The sequence below is a fragment of the Rosa chinensis genome, chromosome 1 (genome assembly GCF_002994745.2).
Source record: "Rosa chinensis cultivar Old Blush chromosome 1, RchiOBHm-V2, whole genome shotgun sequence".
NCBI classification, from domain to species: domain Eukaryota; kingdom Viridiplantae; phylum Streptophyta; class Magnoliopsida; order Rosales; family Rosaceae; genus Rosa; species Rosa chinensis.
The window spans coordinates 63705270-63725993 of record NC_037088.1 but is presented as its reverse complement, the minus strand read 5'-3'; the positions used below and the strand labels follow the sequence as shown (position 1 = coordinate 63725993).

The 20724-nt window shown below is 39.2% G+C and overlaps 2 protein-coding genes across 2 annotated transcripts; one reads left to right on the top strand and one right to left on the bottom strand.

The window, feature by feature from the left end:
* Positions 1–12333: 12333 nt before the first annotated feature.
* Positions 12334–14929, bottom strand: LOC121051106. The gene is made up of 2 exons (XM_040513092.1): positions 13690–14929; positions 12334–12686 (listed from the first exon to the last, which is right to left on the bottom strand). The coding sequence occupies exons 1-2, from the start codon at positions 14893–14895 to the stop codon at positions 12480–12482; spliced, it is 1413 nt and encodes a 470-aa protein (XP_040369026.1). The 5' UTR covers positions 14896–14929; the 3' UTR covers positions 12334–12479.
* Positions 14930–19826: 4897 nt separating this feature from the next.
* On the top strand, positions 19827–20468 carry LOC112171945. Its single transcript, XM_024309074.1, has one exon. The coding sequence runs from the start codon at positions 19827–19829 to the stop codon at positions 20466–20468; it is 642 nt and encodes a 213-aa protein (XP_024164842.1).
* Positions 20469–20724: the final 256 nt, after the last annotated feature.

Below are 20724 nucleotides of genomic sequence, written 5' to 3'. Positions count from 1 at the left end.
ATTTCTTGCGTTATTTCCTTATTAAAACCCTGTTTAGGAAAGTTTTCATTCTTTGATTGGGAAAGTTCCTATTTGTAGAAAGTTTCTATTTTTATAGTTTCTATTTATCATTTTTAGTAAGTTTCCATTTTCGGTAGTTTCTATTTTTCAGTTTAGGAAAGTTTCTATTTTTCTTATTAGTTTCTATTTTCAGGACCTCCGAGCTAAATATGGAAATGAACTCATAAATGGAAAGAGGAGCTTGCGAACACCAAGGGGAGCAAAGATGAAGGTACATTGGAGTAGAAAAATGGAAATGTACTAAAAGATCAATTTTACACATATTCCTACTCCGGCTAGGAGAAACCAAGCCAAGCAAAGAAGAAGGAGCGGCCGCTTGACCAAATGAACTTCAAATGAGCTGAAACTTTCCAGATCCATTCTAGACACCCAAAGGACCATTTCTTATGAAGAGTGCCAGAGAAAAATATGAGTGGAAGGCCTTCAAACAATCAGCCCAATTCTCTACAGAAGCAAAACCGGAAAACTGGACCTGTAAGAGGTCCAGCAGCATTTCCGGCCCAACCACATGGCAAGAAATTCTGAAATTTTACCACAGTAATCTACACTCATGGTGGATAATTTCATATGAAGAAGTCGAAGGCATATAATGAAGTCTTGTTGGAGAAATAATTGAAGGAATAAAGGGGAAGAAACTGACTTGAAAACAGCTCAACACCACATATTCATGTTTCCCACCCACATGAAGAAAGCATTTCTTTTCCTTGGATACATTTTTCTACTCTAAAAGATCATCATCACTTCCACATTTCTTCACCTTCATGCTTTGCTTTCATCATTACCTCATCTTTTACATATTTTACAAACCACTCTCATACTCCACTTTCATTATTTTTCTTCATCTCATCATTTCACTCTTCTTTTTCCTCCCTATTTAAACACCTTCTCCTCTCACTCTCAATCACCAATTCCTGAATCCATAACACACATTCCTTCATCTCTTCCATCTTCTTTGTCTCTCTATTTCATTTCCATTTTCCCATCCATCCTCTAGTCATCTCCACGAGTTCAAGCAAGGCCAAAGGAAGAAGAAGAGAAGCCGTGAGCATCACCATCCATATCCATCCTTGAAGCTTGCTTTCAAGATTCAAGAGCCCACAACGTTTATCATCCATCTCATCTTCATGCACGGTGTAATCCGATTCTCCTTTGTAACCTTTGCTTTGAATTTCGTTGGTTATGAACTAGTTGACACATGTGTTTGAACAAATATTAATTTCTGGAATTTTTATGATTAATTGAGAATTTTCATATTCATATTATTGTTCTTCGAGAGTTGCTTATGTGGGTTTGTTTAATTAAATTTGCATTATAGATATCCTTTGTGTATTAATCTTATTTGGGTCGACACTTATAGGGTTTATGCATAATTGTTGCTAGGTTTAAGAACATGAAATCGACTTTTCGTTTTGTGTAAACTTGAACCAAAGTAGTAAAGGTTTTGGACAAAGATCGAATTTAATTAAAGAGGATTGCAATTAGGTGGACTTTTCCATACTAAGTTGTACACTTGAGTTGATAGCCTTTCTCTATGTGTAATGCGTTAAACATGACATGATTGACTAGCTTTCTAGGGTTTGATTGCATGTTTAATAGGATTAATCTAGGTGCTTTCGCTTAGGTTAATTAGCATTGAAAAGTAAAATATGGGAAATCATTTGCTTTTAACGTTTCACATGATCAACTCCTCTCTCATGACTTAGATGAACAATATTAGGGTTTGAATCAATTTTAATCATATGTTTCGGTTTTTGATCTTTGTTCTCTCATTCCACTCGCATTTTTATGTTTTTGCATTTTAATTATTTTGTTAACTCAGTTTTATTTTCGAAACTCCAAAAACAAAATCCCCCCTTTTTTGGTAAATAATGTTTATAGTTGTGAATATATTTGTGAATATTATACTTTGTTTTAATTTTAATTGTTTGTTTGTCCTACATTGACAGGTGTACCCTCAATCCCCGGAATAGAACGATCCCTACTTACTTATATTACTAACGACATTTCAGGGTTAAATTATGCGCTTGCTAAAAGCGCATCAGAGAGAAAAAAAAATTTCTTCATATTTTATTGTCTGTAACAGTCTTTTCATATAAGAACATATAAGTCATTTAATAATTAAAAAATTATAGAGGTCTAGTAAGTAAATTAGGAGGTTCTAATAGAAACTCTCTATATTATCGCGTCAATGTAACCAAATGCTTTATTGATGAGCTAAAGTCGTAATATTAACTGTCAAATACGTTGACGATTTTTTATCATAATCTTTGTTTGTGAAATAAAATAAACGGTTTATTCTCGCAGGTCCTGAAACTCTTGAAAACGGCGTCATACGAGTTTATTATATAGGCATCGGTCTCTTCTCCTCTTCCCAGCTGCACAAACAGGAATCATCAAAACAAATGGCACCAACTTCATCCATTTCTCTACTGCCATAACCTCCACGAAATTCAGATTACCCTATCTTTAGTATATCCTACAAGAGTGGGAATCTCAAGACGGAGCTTCTTCATGGGGGCCATGATGTTGGGTTCCAGCCCCTGAGTATTTCCTAAGAAAATTGTCTTAGAGTATGAGAATTGTTTACCCAGTAGGTTTTGGATTCCTACTGATGAATGGAGTTCCAATGAGGAATGAAAATCCTTAATGATGTAGGATTACCTGTAATCCTTGTTGATTACAGAGAAGGAGAAGGCATAATTGCCTACCACCAATAGGAATAGGTTTCCTAATTGGTGAAGAAAGTTGATATCCTTATGGCTATATAAGGAGGGGTTCTGCTCTAGGTTTTTCATCACAAAGACAGAGAGCAAAGTGTATTCCATTCTCGGAGTTAGAGAGTGAGAGAGGGCAAAGAAGGGAGAGATAGGAAGAGAAGCGAGAGTCCTTGTTTTCTTATTCTTTCTGGTTGTACCCATTATAAATATAGTGGTTTTTCTGCCCGGTGGACGTAGGCAAAAGTTTTGCTGAACCACCTTAAATCTGTGTTCTTGTGCTCGTATCTTTGTGGTTGTTTCTCTTGGTGTGCTGTGTTTATTTGTGTTTTTGACTTCACATATTGACCGATTCTCAACAAGTGGTATCAAAGCTCAGGCTCGTCTAGGAAATTCAAGGTTTGAATCGGTAGGTTCGGTTGTGAGCCCCCGAAAATTTTATTTAATTTTTAGAAGGTAATTTGATTATACGCATTTATATGAGTATAATTATATCTAAAACACTATAAATAAGCAAATCTCCATGTCAATTAATATGTAGTTAATTCAATTTTATTTGTTGTGTAGGAAATAAGCGGAATTGCGGTAATCGAGAGAAAATGGTGGAAAATTGAGCAAAATGGAATTTCCGACACAAGAACAAAAAAAGTCAACATCAGTCAACCATGATCAATGTCAAAAGAAGCGGAATCCGAATCCATAATATTGTGTGTGAGGATGTCATAGAATTATAAAAATAGAAAGGAAAAAAAAAATGAAATGAAATCGCAAGTAATGAAGACAAATTGGTTAATTAAGCTATGTTGCTTTAATTAACCAACTTGTGTAGTTACTGGCCATGCACGTGATTGACCATCTATTGCCTTTGTTTTCTTCTGGCCAATCAAAAGCAATTGAGACCATTTTTTGTCATCAGCTACCCACTCAAAAATCACGTGCCCAGACTCACCCTTTCATTTCTCACACTGACCACTCATATATAATCATCATCCCTTCACTCTTACCCGGAAGACACACACAAGCCGCAGCACACCTAAAACAGAGGCAGCCCCTTTGGGCTGCTCTCTCTCTCTCCTCCTCCTCCTCCATTTTTCATAATAGTTTTAGTTTTCTTTTGGGTATTCATAGAATTTCTCACACAAGCTTCAAGGATTCATCAAGAGCTACAAGATTCAAGCTTTAGGTATTTGTGAGAGTTGTAATTCAAGGGAAGTCATATTAGCTTCCTAGCTAATTGTGGCTACCTTTGTGTTCTCCTACACTTCTATAATATTTTCTCTTTGAATTTTGTATCTTTGATGTTCATAGTTATGGGTTGTGAGTAATTTCTTTTTTGGGAGTTAGGGTTGTGAACCCCTAACTCATCTTGTATAAATATTGATGCTTTAATTTTAATAAATGCAATTTCCATTGTGTATGCTTTAAATCCGAATTTATTGGTCCTTAGAAGCATGTTTCTAGGCTTTGTCACCCTTTGAAATTATGTTGTGGGCAATTGTGATGAGTAGATTGATAAATTGACAACTTATTGGTCTTGTGGCATCTAGGATTTAAGTGTGGTAACCATTAGCTAGCTTAATTGTAGCTAAGCTTGCTTGGGTCTCTATTATCTTGCACTCTAGGCCTCTAATTTTAGATATTGCGGCCTTAACCGGCGTAATACCTAAATTAGAGAGTTGATTGTGGCCCTAACCGGCATAATCGATACACCGAAAGGATAATTGGTTTAGTAGCCTTAACCGGTACTAGATACGAGACTTGACACATATAGGAAATGCATGCATTTATGAAATTGGCGTCGATATTTGCAAGAGAGTTAGTGTGAATCACCCGACACTCCCATATTCCCATTAATTTGAAAACCCAAATTTAATTTTCTAGTTCGTTAATTAGTTGTTTAGTTTACTTTTCGGTTGCGTTTAATTTAGTTGATTCCCAATTCAAAACCCCCTACAAATTTCGACTCATTTGTGCATATCCACCACTAGGCTCTTAGTTTTGATTAGGCTTTGGTGAAAACCAAAACCGAGCATTGCTAGGGCTTGGTGCCTTAGATTAACATTTTTATTTATTTTCTTTTTCTTTTCTTTGTTTGCTAAGTGTCTTTATTTCCGATTACCCAAGGATTGTGGGTTAGCCACTAATCCCCGTGGTACGATAAACTTTGGGCATAATATTTCCCTATTTTGACAATGATACGTACGCTTGCGTAAAAGTGTATCCAAGTCATAATTTCTCACCAATAAGATTTTTCCGCAAAGTGATTTAAGTGGAGGAAATGACTTTGTAGACTATTTTGGTCTCGAGATCACGATTTGGACCTTATAATATGAGTTTGGGCCAAAGTCTTCCTTTTGGGCCGAACAGATCGCCAAGTGTTACCGAGATAAAGGATTGTCGGAGTTATTTTACAAAGAGATGAATTGGATCCTTAAGCAAATCGAGTTTTGGACCTATACGAAGTCGAGGATTAACTTGGGAAGTTTACGACGAAAAACGAATAAAAGCAAAGTTACGAGCTCAAAACCGAAAGCAGTTAGTTAAAGGAGTTTTGTAACTCGTCAAAAGGGCAAAATCAACATTTCTCACACACTAGTATAAATAGGAATAGAAACCCTAAAACCTCAAAACTCTCCTCTCTCCCTCTCGGCCGCATCTCTCTCTCTCCAACCTCTCGCTCCCTCTCTCTTCTTCGTCCCTCTGCCAACACCAGAGACTTCATCTCCGGCCACCATCTCAACACACCACCTCCACCAATCAACCCAGAGTACAAATCAGATCAAAGCCCAGCCATTCTGGCACCGATCAAAAACTCCTATCCACCACATGCATGCCCGGACAGCTGTGACGCCACTGCCCTCCTAGTTCGTCAATTTGCGGCCACTACCTCTCGTCACTGCTACCACCAGTCGAACCACAATCCAAATTCAACCTAAACCCGAGCCCAGCACCATCATGCATTGTCTTCGACCTCTTCACGCGACCACCAAAAACCCCGACACCATTGCCCTTCCTCCTCCGTCGATTTCTGACCATACACCACCGTCCGACTCAGTAGACAAGGAAGAGCGAAACCCATGAGCATCATCACCCATCGATGCCGGGAGACCACCGTACCAGCATCGTCTGAGGCCTCGGCCATGCAGGCCCTCGTTTTCCGATCTCCAGCTCGAATCGAGCTAAGCAACCTCCGTAGCTGGAATCATGGCTTCACGGTGCATCAAAGCCCGAGGACCCCGACCTTCGATTCAGACTGGAGCTGCCGTACGCGCTGTACGCGCCACCCCAGGCGCTGTATGCGCCGCTCCAGGCACTTGGACCACCTTAGCTCCGTCGCTCACGGTCTCCGGAAAATTTCAGGACTTTTTGATTAGGTAATTTCGTGATTCCCCTTTTAGCTGGAGCTTATGGTTTGGTCTAGATTGAAAACCCTAATGGTTGTTGTTCAAATTGGGTTGTGTGAGGTTAAGGATTTATGCGTTTCTGGAAGTTTTGGAGAAGGAGATGACTACTGGCCGAGTCAGTTTCAATTGAAACTGGAGAAGGTGTTACACGACTGTTATGGTAGATTGCAGCAATTGGAATTAGCCCTCAGTTTGGAGAAGAAGAATTGGTAAGGATCTGGGTCTCTAGTTACCGAGTACTGTTGGTGTGGTGATGTTAAAATGGTTGTAACTGTGGCTTATCGATTGAAAGCATTGAGTTTGAATTGTTGTTGATTAAATGGTTGGAACCCGGTTAATTGCTTGATTGATTAATGCCTCTTAAAGTTATCGATTACAATAAAGTATACTGTGGACAAGCATGAAATGAATAAATGTGTGGAGAAGATTAGTGTTGTTAGTTAAAACGATGACGGAGTTTGAATTGTCATATTGTACAGTAAATGGTTGTTGAAAAAGAAAATGAGGAGCTTGAGTAATTATCAATGTTGAGTGGGGTTCAGAAATGAAAATGGTGGATTTTGCTTGATTGAGTTAAATTAGGCTATTGGATTAAAGTTCCTGAAACAATTTACAAATGGAAGTACTCAAGTGGTATCATATCTCGGAATGAACATGTAAGCTAAATCATTCGAGAATGGTAAATTACCCCTTTGTTTTCTTAAAGTAAAATGCTAAATAAAGGAAAGTGAAAGTGCCAAGTATAATCGCCATATCACGAATGATTCAAATGCTACATCGATCATTTGGATTATTCGGGAATGGTAAGTGTATTTGTTGCTTAAGAAAGGAATGCTAGACAATGGTACCACCTATTTAATCCGAACTATATTATCGAAAGAAGTATGATCATCATATCCCGAATGAGTTTACTTTTCTAAGTGAATTGTTCGGGAATGGTTTTTAATAATTCTCGATCATGGGTTACTTGGTGAATTTTAAAGTGAGTTATGAATCAATTACTTATCGGTATGATTTTTGTTCAAGGACTCGAGTGTGTGCACATGAAATTGGAAGAAGTATTGGACGTCGGAAATGAAGCCGAGTTTAGGCGAGCACTCTGATTCCAGGTAGGGTGAGTTGTCCCTTCCTTGTTAGAGGCTTTTCAGTATATGTAGAATGCTATACTATGATAGTATGTTGCCTGCAAGAACGTTTTTGGTTGTTCATTAGTCGATGCCTCGTGAGACTTGTGTTTTCAGAACTGATAATTGCTAATTGCGAAAACCGAGGCTAGACTTGCATGTTGAGATACTGTACCCTTGTATGTTTGTACTTGTGACCTGAAAGTGAATGGGACCTAGACGCGTAGATTCCTAGGGATCCCACGGTGTCGATAACCGTGAACCTCCGGAGGGGGCCGTGCTCCTATGTTTGTCGAGGAAAGATAAGTATAGACAGTGAATCAGTCATAGGAGACTCAGGGCCAGGAAATGGACACTTTCGCTACTTGTAGTCAGAAATACTACAGAGTAGTTGGCCGGTTCTCGAATTCAGGACGAACCAGGTTGGTCACTGATTTGGTTTATATTAGCCGGCAGGTAAGTATCTCGGAGCTCCAAATTGTGTGAAGTATACTGCATATGCTTTATAAAAGAAATAAATGTTTGTGGTTGCCTATTTTTAAAGTATTTTCGATAAACGTGCACAATATTATGTAGTAAATATTTTCAAGTATATTATTATTTTCAAACCTAGCATGGTTGGGTCGGCCCCTACTGGGCATGCGAGGACGAAAGCTCACCCCTACAACAGTGTGCAGGTTTTGAGCATGTGGTCGGGAAGCGTATAGGAGAGGCACATGGCCCGGCTTGGCGTATTCCTCTTTGTCTTTACTAAAGTACGGTTTTGGGTCCATTATCAGATTTCGAAGTAACTTATTTATTTACTTTCTTACTAATTTATTTATTTATTTCCTACTCGCTTACAAAAATTCCGGGAGACCCGTAACCCTGGGACGCGTCTCCCATGCTTGTAGTTGCTTAGTGATTTGTTTTATTTTCCCAAATTGGGTTCCGATTGCAAGCCCAAAACTTATAGCCCATTTCAAATTCCGCTTTTGAAAATGTGATGTTCGGTTGCTAGAATGTTTTGTGACATTTGTCTAAGAAAGTGTTTTGTAAACCAACAACCTGAACCTAAAAGGCCTTGTGATTTTGGGTTGATGAGTTATCGAGATGTCGTTAGTGACATGTCGGTTTCTCATTGGCTCGGGGTCGCGGCGCTGTGGGACCCCTCTCTTGGGTCACCACATCGGTGTTGTCAGAATGGAAGGAACAAATAGCATAATGATCAAACTCACTCACACGAATTGGGTGACGTGGACGCTAAGAATGAAGGAAAGTTGTGAAACTTTCATGGTGACCGTAAGTAATTCAGCGTCTGATGGTGTACTGTCTATGGATACTGTTAAGGATAACATGCTTAACGAAGAAACAAGAAAGAAAGCTGTGGGCATAGACAATGGACATGGAGGGTTCTATGTCATAGAGGGTCAAGACAAGAATTCAGGTCAAAGATTTTGTGACAATACGGGCCACATGAAGCGGATGTGTCGAAAGTGGAAACATGACAAAAAGAAAGGTGACTACCAAAACGATGGAGATGATGGAATTATGGCTACTATCTCGGGGAAGCTTCTTACTATTCAAGAATGTCTATATGTTGGTGACAAGGGTCACGATTGGTTCGTGGATACCGGTGCAAGTTGTCATGTTACTTCCAACTTGGAGCTTTTTTCTACATACGAAGCACGCGACTTTGGGATGTTAAAGATGGGCAATACAAGCTACTCCAAGATTTCAGGAATGGGAGATATTTGCATCGAGACTAATCATGGTTACCAAATGACATTGAAGGATGTGAGGCACGTTTCTGATTTGTGTGTCAACATATTGTCTTCAAGTGCTCTTGATAGACAAGGTTTCCACGAATATTTTGGTGATGGAAAGTGGACGCTTACAAACGGGTCGTTGGATGTTGCTAAAGGAGAACTTTGTCATTCCTTGTACAAGACACATAGCTTGGTATGCAGAGATGACTTGAGTGCAATGGGTGATACTTCTTCACACATATGGCGCCACAGCGAAGGCCATATAAGGAAGAAAGGTGATCTGGAAAAGAAGTCCCTAATTTCTTTTTCCAATGATGAGTTTTCTGACCAGGGAGAAGATGGTCAAGAGTTGTTCCACCAGGAGGGACATGGTGATGGGTTATTCGATCAGGGGGAGCCTGATCAGGGGGAGCTACATGCTCCAAACATGAAGTTCTGCATCAAGTTAGCTCGGGCGGACTCCCAGTAATGGAGTCACGCCGGTATTCCTCCCTCATGGTCTGGAGGGGGAGATTGTTGGGTTCCAGCCCATGAGTATTTCCTAAGAAAATTGTCTTAGAGTATGAGAATTGTTTACCCAGTAGGTTTTGGATTCCTACTGATGAATGGAGTTCCAATGAGGAATGAAAATCCTTAATGATGTAGGATTACCTGTAATCCTTGTTGATTATAGAGAAGGAGAAGGCATAATTGCCTACCACCAATAGGAATAGGTTTCCTAATTGGTGAAGAAAGTTGATATCCTTATGGCTATATAAGGAGGGGTTCTCCTCTAGGTTTTTCATCACAAAGACAGAGAGCAAAGTGTATTCCATTCTCGGAGTTAGAGAGTGACAGAGGGCAAAGAAGGGAGAGATAGGAAGAGAAGCGAGAGTCCTTGTTTTCTTATTCTTTCTGGTTGTACCCATTATAAATATAGTGGTTTTTCTGCCCGGTGGATGTAGGCAAAAGTTTTGTTGAACCACCTTAAATCTGTGTTCTTGTGCTCGTATCTTTGTGGTTGTTTCTCTTGGTGTGCTGTGTTTATTTGTGTTTTCGACTTCACATATTGACCGATTCTCAACACATGAATCAGAGTTGAAATCTGCAATGAGAAGAAGAATCATGAGTTTTCTTAACATATTAGAAAATGATTACAGCATGGTTTTCACCGCCAAAAGAACATTAGCTTTCAAACTGGTAGCAGAATCTTACCCGTACAAAACTAGTAGAAAGCTTCTGTCAGTTTATGACTATGAGAGTGAGGTAGTGGAATCAATGATTAACAGCTCGGTAAAGAGAGGCGCTCAGGTCATGTCAGCAGAGTTTTCATGGCCAAGGCTGAGGATTCAGTCAGAAAAATTGAGGAAGATGATAGGGAGTAAGAAGAAGAAGAAAAAAAAAAGAGGCCTTTTTGTCTTCCCAGTACATTGCTACATTCTGGAGTTACAGGTTCTAGATATCCTTATATATGGATGATTATAGATTTATAGTGCAGGAGAATGGGTGGCATGTCTTTGTTGATACTTGTGCTTTAGGACCGAAGGATATGGATACCTTCGGCCCCTCTCTTTTTCAACCAGATTTCCTCACTTCTTTCTTCTACAAGGTTTACTACTTTACGGGGAAAACCTATCTGGCTTTGCATGCCTCTTTTTTTCTCTTCTTTTTTTCATGATTATTATCATGTCCTAAAATCATGCTTGGTTTTTCTCAAAGGTAAAAAAAATAACTAAATAAGACAATATATTCATTACATAATAATTGCGAAAGTAACAAAGAGCCAAAGGACTTGGAAAAGCACACCAAGGATATGAGGAATTTGCTACATTTTTTAGAGATGGTGAGTAATTGGAAGAAGATGAAAAAGCGAAACGAAGAAATCTCCTTTCTCTGTTAGTTATTCTTGGTAATTGACTACTAGTTATTCTTGGTAATTGATCGACTACTTGTATAGGGCTTCTTGATTACCACAAAATAGGGATTGATGTGATACACATTTATACAAGCGTACGTTGTCAAGATAGAGAATTATTATGTCCGAATTTATCGTATCACAGGGTTAGTGACTAACCCACAATCCTTGGTAATCGAAAATAAAACACTTAGCATGTAAAAGAAAAATAAAACAAACAAAAATTCTACTCTAAGGCCCCATATACGACTACTCGTGTAGCAACTGAATGCATGTCCCTTTTCTGGAACCATCCTAGAGAATGAGCTTTAGGTTAGCCAGCTTCATTTTCTTCATTTCCAATTGGAGTTGAGGACCATTATCAATGAAGTCAACTCGAGAGCCTGAGTTGTAGGCTACCATGAGACAAAAGATATTCTTTCTAAAAGATCTTCCTATAATTCTTCCATGCACCGCCGCACCGGTTGTACAAGTGAATTAGCAGATTTCAGTCCTTGATATTTATTGAAAATTCTTCTATACACTAACGGTGCAAGTGACCAAACACTGATGATCTCAAACCCTTGATATTTATAATCAACTTTTTTTGTATTTCATATAATCCAACCATCATTCATATTGGTGAAAGTGCACGTTAGTGTTCTGAATCATCTCCCGATATTCATAGACAACCTATTTTTTAATAACCAAAATATTTAATTGATGTTTTCTAGCCATTAATTTCTATGGCTAATATATATTTGGTAAAAGTGCACGTCGGTGCATTGGATATTGTCTCAAGATCTTCTTTCTAAGAGATTTTATTTACTATTATATGTCCAAGGTCCAATATTGAAATAATTTCAGATGTTTTCCTTCAGTTTGTCAGTGTCATCAAACAATTCGAAATGCCTCGACTTTTTAAGAACAAGTCCGATTCAAATAGCAATAATTCGAAGCACTTTTTTTTACATAGTTTCGGAAACCCAATGACTCGTATGGATATGTAGAATGCAGGATTTCCAATCCTAGCAGGAAAAGGAGGGAATAACGGATACTCAATTTAAAAAGTTAAAAACAAAGTTGAATTTGCTGATAGATAATTGGAGAAGACACACAAATGATGCTCTAATTTTTGCTTAGAGACCGTGACAACCAAGGTCAGTATCATGGAGGTCGTCAATTTGGGTGGGTTGTTCACAGAAGTACTTAGTGTTGATTTACTTAGAGACGGTCTATTGTACTCCACAAGATTATGCACCACGAGAACTAATTCTGAAGCTGAGATGATACTGATTCGAGGGCAAGTACAGATATTCAAATTTCATTGTGTGGTGTTGGTATGAGGAAGGATCGATCATGCAAAGTTATTGACCAAAAGCACAAGTACTGCAGCAAATTAAGTCAACATATAATGCAGAGATTCATACAATGATACATGATGGTTCATTAGGAGGGTGAGACGACAATTCTCTTCTTAAAAAGAGCAAAATAAATAAATGTCTTCTTCTAATTAAGATGAAGCCATGAGCTCCTTGTGTTCCTCGTCTCTGCGGTCAGATGTTACCTGTAAATTTTGATTTACAACTCACACTGGTACTGAAGTGAGCAAACAATTCTTGCTTGGAAAAGTAGCATCCGCAGAATTTGCACTGGATGAGTCGCTGCTCAGATCTGCAACAAGGATTGATAGATAAGTGACGATTGAAGAGTTCTATATCGGGAAAGTAGCGTCCGCAGCTTTTGCAGATTGCACGCTCCTCCTGCTCAACAAACATACAAACTCATCATTAACCCACGAATAAAACCAAAAAACTAGAAAGGGATAACAGCAAGATTAATCAGGGAGCGTAATCTGCATCTGATAGTGTTAATAACTGTATTGACCACCACCAAAAGGGCATTGCTCATTCCTAAAATAAGATAGTTTTTTTCTCTCCATAGTTCAATGATAAGCAGCAACAGCAGCTAAATGAATAGAGAATTCCCTTTCCAATGATAAGGATCAATGAGGATAGATCAAGGTCGCCTCACATGGATGTCCATAATCTACCATTAAACTAGCCCAAATGCCAATACTAAATAGCAATTGGAAGAATAAATAAAGCCATCAGAGCTAGGAAGACACTTCCCACAATCTTTACTCTTGCTAGATGGAACCATTTTTGCAAAAGTCTGAGTATACATGGAAGTTAGCTTGATTGATTCGAATCATGTAAAGAAGCTTTAGGATAGAGTAATCTCCGTCCTTCCTTAGCGCTGATAGCTTTAGTAATGGCAATTAGGCAAACGAAGATTAGATAACAAATTCATATAAAACTGTACAAGTCTTGAAAGAACTTGCTTAAAGCAAGTGTTTCTTATTGCAAGGCACCCTATCATATTTTCGCTTACTTCACTTCTTTTTAGGTGTATTTTCATATTAATCCCATAGTAACTATTTACTCTCAACTATTACATTTCATCTAACAACAGAGGCCCCCAGACCTAGCCTTCCTTCAATCAATATTCAAAAAGCTTAACTTAATTTGTTGACTACCTAACAAACTCAAACTACAAGGCAATGAAATAATGAAGAGAACAACTTCTAATTGAACCTGGTTTGACAAAGTTTTACTCTGCATGGTTACCCCAGAAAAATATATACCAACCACAGAACAATATATACCTAATGTAATGCTTGATTAAGACATTACTTACTCTTGAACAGAAAGTAAGACAAATCATGACACATGGAAAGCGCATTATCAAGTATAGAGAACTTACACGATGCCGGGGATGGAGTGGAAGCACAGCTGAACCGCACACGTCTGTAGATATGGGAGAAGCTTCCTCAGACCAGTAGTGGTATTCAAAGGTGCGCCAACCCAGTGTTTTGGCAGAAAAGGATCTACCATTCGAGTTGGAGGGGTAAAACACACGGAAATATGGATCATCACCACAACTGCTGGTATGAGTGTCAGGACTAGCAGCAGATTTCGAAAAGGAATATTCGAATGTGAAGAAAACCCCACGCATCTTATCAAAAATCCACCAATCCAAGAACACAAAGCATACTTTTTGACCTCCAAGATGGATGAAGCTGACTGAGCAGTCATCAAATTTAATATCCACCTCTATGGTTGCTATAAGCTCGAGAGCGAGATCATTGGACAGGTTCATGTGGAAGACTAGTATATCGTTCCCACAGGAGGAAAATAATATCTTATGATTTTCCTCCTCCAAGTCCAAAACCAAAACCTGCAGAAAGGGAAGGGCTCTGGGGTCAATATAATTGTACAATTTGTGGCGGTCATGACGAACACAGAGTTCATTCCATGGTCGGGTAGGCTCCGCCACGTCAAAGCAGTAGACCGGAGTATCGCAGGCAGAGATCAAGAATTTGGTGCCCACAACTGCACAAGAGAGGGGACCACGACATTGGATAATCGGGGGAGGATGATCCGGAAGAGCGGCCCACGATCCGGTTTGGGGGTCAAATACCTCAAAGGACGAGGAGCTGGGGAAGCCTTGTTGAGGCCGTAAGTCGAGAGCGTACAGTTTACCCTCGATCTCCATCAGCTGGGGAAGACGTTTTGGTGATTGAAATTCCGGAATTCCATGATCACGACGTTTGGGTTTGTTGGCTTTGCGTTTGACGAACTTGGGCTTATCTCGCAAGGTGTCCAACACGTAGACCTTGGAAGTCGTCCGATGTCGTTGTGGAAGTTGAAGTCCGCCGGCCAAAACAATCTGAGATCCAAACACACCGAAACCCATGTCGTAGGGAACGTCGTTGCCTTGAAGAAAATCAACTTCTCGCAGGATATGGTCTTGGACTTTGGTTGGTGGAGATCCCATAGCTTTCGTTGGTGGAGATCTGGAGAAAGAGATGGTAATCGGAGTATCGGAAAAGGAGAGCAAGTCGGTCAAGTCGATGGCCTGGATACTGTAACACTGTGTAAACACACTCTCGTCCCTATACATCTCCATGCTACATATATACAGCGACTTGGTCGAGACCCAATCCGCCTCAGCCTCCATGGCTTTCCTTACCCTAAATCTCGATTTTCCCTGCATTTATAACCATGCAAACGTCTTGCATTGGGCCACCAGGTGTGGCCCAAACTTCACAATCTTATTAAAAAATGCATTCTAATAGAAGCCTAAAACAGGCAAAAGAGGACAACAAGCTACTGTCATGATGCTTGGCAGGCATGTATATATATACGATCAAGCATCTATTCATGAAAATGTACGTATACTAATCAGTTGTTAATTGATCAATTTCTGTCCTGTGTTGTAGGTATGTGGGAGAAAGGATTGTTCATGAGAGATAACTATCCCGAAGATCAGAACAAAAGAATTCATCGAGTACATAATGTCAGTGGCTATTGATCAAGTGCATGTCTCCAAGAGACCAAGACATTTGAACATTCTGTAGATTTGAATATAAGAGTTAGATCTTATTTGAATGTTCTACGACGTACTGTACTTGGATCATCCTTGTGAATCAAGCTGTTGGTGTAGAAATATGAGCAATGCTAGAAAGACCTTTTTCTTTTCTGTTACACTTGCATTATGTGTGATTTAAGGTCCCCTTATTACATTGTAAGCCATCTTTATTGATAGTTAATTCCCAGTTTGCTCCTGTCGTGTTCATGAGTAAAGTAAGCCACTAAAAGTCTAAAACTAAGACGTGTCTGCCTTTCAGTTTATTTTTTTAATTTATCAGTTAAGGGCCTGATTAAGTACATCAAATAATGTAGTCGGGTTGCGACGATGAACGTACAACTGAATTGAATCCTATTGTTTCTCAACACTATAATTCATACTTTCACTCTCCATCGCCACTTGAACAAAGCTAAAGAACTTTTCTAAAATTGATCAATGGGCGTAGCTTTAACATATCACAAATTTCCTCTGCTAGCTAGGCTTTATTTTTCTTCAGTTGTGATCATTTTGCTTACATGAAAGATTAATGCGAACGCAACAGAGAGCCTACGGACTTGCAGGAAGTACCGTTAACCCTTTCCTGATCCAACTAGGAAACTGCTCTACATCCACTTGCATTACTGTCTTCTCCACTCAATTATCTAGATATTTTGTGTCTAAAGTACATTATAATCTAGTTAATTATCTCTTTGATTTTCAGCCACATGTTTGGCTAGTTAGGTTAATCTGGACATCTGGTACCCCAAATGTCGTGAAATTTTGATATATTTGTTTTATGCTAGTTAACAAGTGATCTGGAAAGTTTCACCTTGTTTCGATGTACAATATAGGGTTAAGTAGTTGTAAAATCAAGAAACTAGATATGAACATATCAAGCTGAAACTGTTTTTTCATATGTTCTCGTTCATGCTTCATTGCTACTGCAATTCAATCTAAACAAATCAAGTTGTGTTTATGATTGTGGTGTGTTACAACTTACAAATACATGTCAGAAGCCCAATTTCTAACAACGAGGGCATCAAGAGTTTGCTAGATTTTCCGAAATGGTGAAAAATTGAGGAGAATGAAAAACAAGCTATGAACAAATTGTGAAGCAAAACAAACTGATCTAGTTTTCTCTGTTTGTTATCTTTGGTAATTGTACAGGCTTCTGATTACACAAATGTGGAAAATTCCCCCTTCTATACTACTCACTATTAAGCTAAGACTAACTGATTTCACTAACTACTCCTATAGCAATTTAGCAACTGAACGCGTGTCAACCAACCTGGAGAAGATGAGCTATAGGATTAGCCTTAGCTAGCTTCATCTTCTTTATTCCTTGTCTCTGCGGTCAAATATCACCTGTAAAATTGGATTTACAACTCACGTTGCTTTCGAAGTGAGCATACAATTGTTGATGGGAAAAGTTGCATCCGCAGAATTTGCACTGGACGAGTCGTTGCTCAGATCTGCAACACTCACTGATAGATAAGTGAGAATTCAATTTTTTTTTATTGCTAAAGCAGAATTGGCAACTTTTGCAGCGGAAGGGTTCCTGCTGCTGCTCCTCCTGCTCAACAAACATACATATTCATCATCAACCCACGAATAAAACCTACGACAACTAGAAAGTGATAACAGTAAGGTTAGTCAGAGAGCGCAATCTGCATCTGATAGTGTACTGTATTGACCACCACCAAAAGGGCATTGCTTATTCCTAAAACAAGATAGTTTGTTTCTCTCCATAGTTCGGTCATAAGCAGCAGCGGCAGCTAAATGGATAGAGAATACTCATTCCAATGATAAGGATCAATGAGGATGGATCAAGGTCGCTGATTCCAAGGATGTCCATAATCTACCATTAAACTAGCCCAAATGCTCATTTCGAAAAAAGCCCGAACCGAAATTCTCGGTCTCGGTCTCAGTTTTACAGATTTTCGGGCCCGGCCCGGCCCGACCCGAGCCCAGCCCTACTGAATAGCAATTGGAAGAATAAATAAAGCCATCAGACCTAGGACGACACCTTCGACAATCAAGAAGAACCATTTTTGCAAAAGTCTATATATATGTGTGTGTGTGTGGGGAAGTCAGCTTGATTGATTCGAATCATGTAAAGTAGCTTTAGGATAGGGTTATCTCCATCTTTCCTTGGTGCTGATAGTTTTTGTAATGGGCAATTAGGCAAATGAAGATTAGATAACAGATTCATATAATTGAAACTGTACATGTCTTGAAAGAACTTGCTTACGCCAAGTGTTTCTTATTGCAAGGTACCCAGTACCCTATCTTATTTTTGCTTAGTTGACTCTTCTTTTTAGGTATATTTTCATATTAATCCATAATATTGAGAGTCTAACAACAGACCCTAGACCTAGCCTGCCTTCAATCAATATCCGAAAAGCTTAACTTTGCTGACTACCTAACAAACTCAAACTATAAGGTAATGAAATAATGAAGAGAACAACTTCTAATTGAACCTGGTTTGACAAAGTTTTACTCTGCATAGTTACCCCAGAAAAATATACGAAGCACAGAACAATATATACCTAATGTAACGCTTGATTAAGTCATTACTTACCCTTGAACAGAAAGTAAGACAAATCATGACACATCATGGAATGCGCATCATGTCATCATGAAGTACTAGAGAACTTACACGGTGACTGTGATGGAGTGGGAGCACAGGTAACCCGCACAAGTCTGTACACACGGGAAAAGCTTCCTCAGACCAGTGGTATTCAAAGGTTCGCCAACCCAGGGTTTTGGCAGAGAAGGATCTCCCATTCGAGTTGGAGGGGTAAAACAGACGGAGATATGGATCATCACCACAACTGATGGAACGAGTGTCAGGACTAGCAGCAGATTTCGAAAAAGAATATTCGAATGTAAAGAAAACCCCACGCATCTTAAGAAAAATCCACCAATCCAAGAACACAAAGCATACTTTTTAACCTCCAATATTGGCAAAACTGATTGAGGGGGGATCAAATTTAATATCCAACTTATGGCACATTTACTTACTTGGAATGAAAAATAATCATGAATCGGAGACAACTGGAATGGGAGAAGAAAGGAATCGGTATTGATTCCGGATGAATGATTCCTAAACCCATCTCCCCCCTTCGTAATCGAATTCCTGATTATTCAGGAATCGATTCCTGATAAGGAGGTGAGACCTACATCCATTCCGATTCCTTCATGTGTTAGTAAAAACAAGAATTCTTTTATCCGGAATCATTACGATTCCTTTATGTGTTAGTAAAGGCATGAATGTTTTTACCCCGTAATCATTCTCTTTCCTTCTAAGTAAGAAAACGTGCCCTTAATGGTTGCTACAAGCAGGAGAACAAGATCATTGGACAGGTTCATGTAAAAGACATGTTCCCACCACTGGAGAAAAACAATATCTTACCATTATCTTCCTCCAAGTCCAAAAACAAAACATCCAAAAAGGGAAGGGCACCAGACTCATCATCAGAATTTGACAGTTGTTGATCGCGGTCATGATGAACCGAGAGTTCATTCCATGGTCGGCTAGGCTCCGCTACGTCAAAGCAGTAGACCGGAGTATCCAAGCCAGAGATCAAGATCTTGGTGCTGACAGCTACACAAGAGAGGGTATCACCGCATTCGATAATAGGGGGAGGATGATCCTGAAGAGCGGCCCATGATCCAGTTTGGGGGTCAAATACCTCAAAGGAAGAGGACGAGGAGCTGGGGAAGTCTTCTTCAGGCTGTAAGTCGAGAGCGTACAGTTTACCCTCGATCTCCATCAGCTGGGGAAGACGTTTTGGTGATTGAAATTCTGGAATTCCATTATCACGAGCTTTGGGTTTGTTGGCTTTGCGTTTGATGAACTTGGGCTTACCTCGCAAGGTGTCCAACCCGTAGACCTTGGAAGTCGGATGTCGATGTGGACGTTCTAGACTTCTAGTCCGCCGGCTAAAACAATCTGAGATCCAAACACACACCAAAACTGTTAAAACAGTAATGCACATTGATAATCTAGTTATCTAGATTAATCTAGAGGTAGCTAGTGTAGAAAGGTTCTAGAGTCATGGTGTAATTAAAGTATTAAACTTCTAGTGAGTTCTAGTGTTGTCCATTAATATGTGGTTAGCAATTAACCACATGCTAAGTCGGTGATAATGGTTAGCTAATTATGTCGGTCTACAAGTCTATATATATATGTGTATCAAGTCTTGTACAATTAATCATAAAAAAGCTCCTCTATTAATAACCAAAAGCTCCCCTGTTGTCAATATATACAAACCTCTCCTCTGTTACCTCCTCTGTTTTTTTAAACTCCTCTACTTCTAGTCCTAGCTCACCCAGCTCCTAAACATCTTTTCCTAAACACATTGTCCTAGCCCACTACTACTAAAGCTTCCGCACCAAATTCCAACAGTGGTATCAAAACCACAAATTCTAACAGTGGTATCAGAGCCCAGTTCTGATCAATTCGGGGCGTAACACTTGAGTCCACCATGTCAGCCTCTACATCCAATCAAACATCTCTTCCTCTTCCAATCTTCTCAGGTGAGAATTACAACTTCTGGAGCATCAAAATGAGAACCTATTTTATGTCCCAAGATCTATGGGACATAGTTGACAGAGGCTTCTCAACGCCGGAAAATCCCACGGTGGAGCAATTACGACAAGAAAAGAAGGAGAAACAAAGAGATGTGAATGCTCTCTACGCTATTCAACAAGCTGTAGATGATGCAAACTTCTCAAGAATCATGGGAGCTTCTACGGCGAAGGAAGCTTGGGACATGTTGAAGGAGGACTTTCAAGAGACGGCAAAGGTACGTGCTGTTAAACTACAAACAATGAGGAGTGATCTAGAAAACTTGAAAATGAAAGATTATGAAATCGTTAAAGATTATTATTCCAGACTCAAGGAAATTGTGAATCAAATAAGAGCCTATGGTGAAAATATTAGTGAGACTAGAGTAGTCGAAAAAATACTTATTAGTCTCATTGAAAAATATGACCCTATAGTTACTGTCATCGAAAATTCTAAAGACATAACAACTCTTTCGGTGACAGAACTAATAGGCTCTTTAGAAGCTTATGAAAAAAGATTGAGTAGCCGGAATGAAACTCCTGTAGAGAGTGCATTCTAGTCTAAACTCAATCTAAAGACATAACAACTCTTTCGGTGACAGAACTAATAGGCTCTTTAGAAGCTTATGAAAAAAGATTGAGTAGTCGGAATGAAACTCCTGTACAGAGTGCATTCCAGTCTAAACTCAATCCACGATCTCAGAAATATAAAAAAGATGCAAAGTTAAATGAATCTTCTAGAGGAGGAGAAAGACCTAAAAATTGGGAAAATAAAAAAGATATAAGGGAGAAAAGAAATTATCCTCCTTGCGGAAT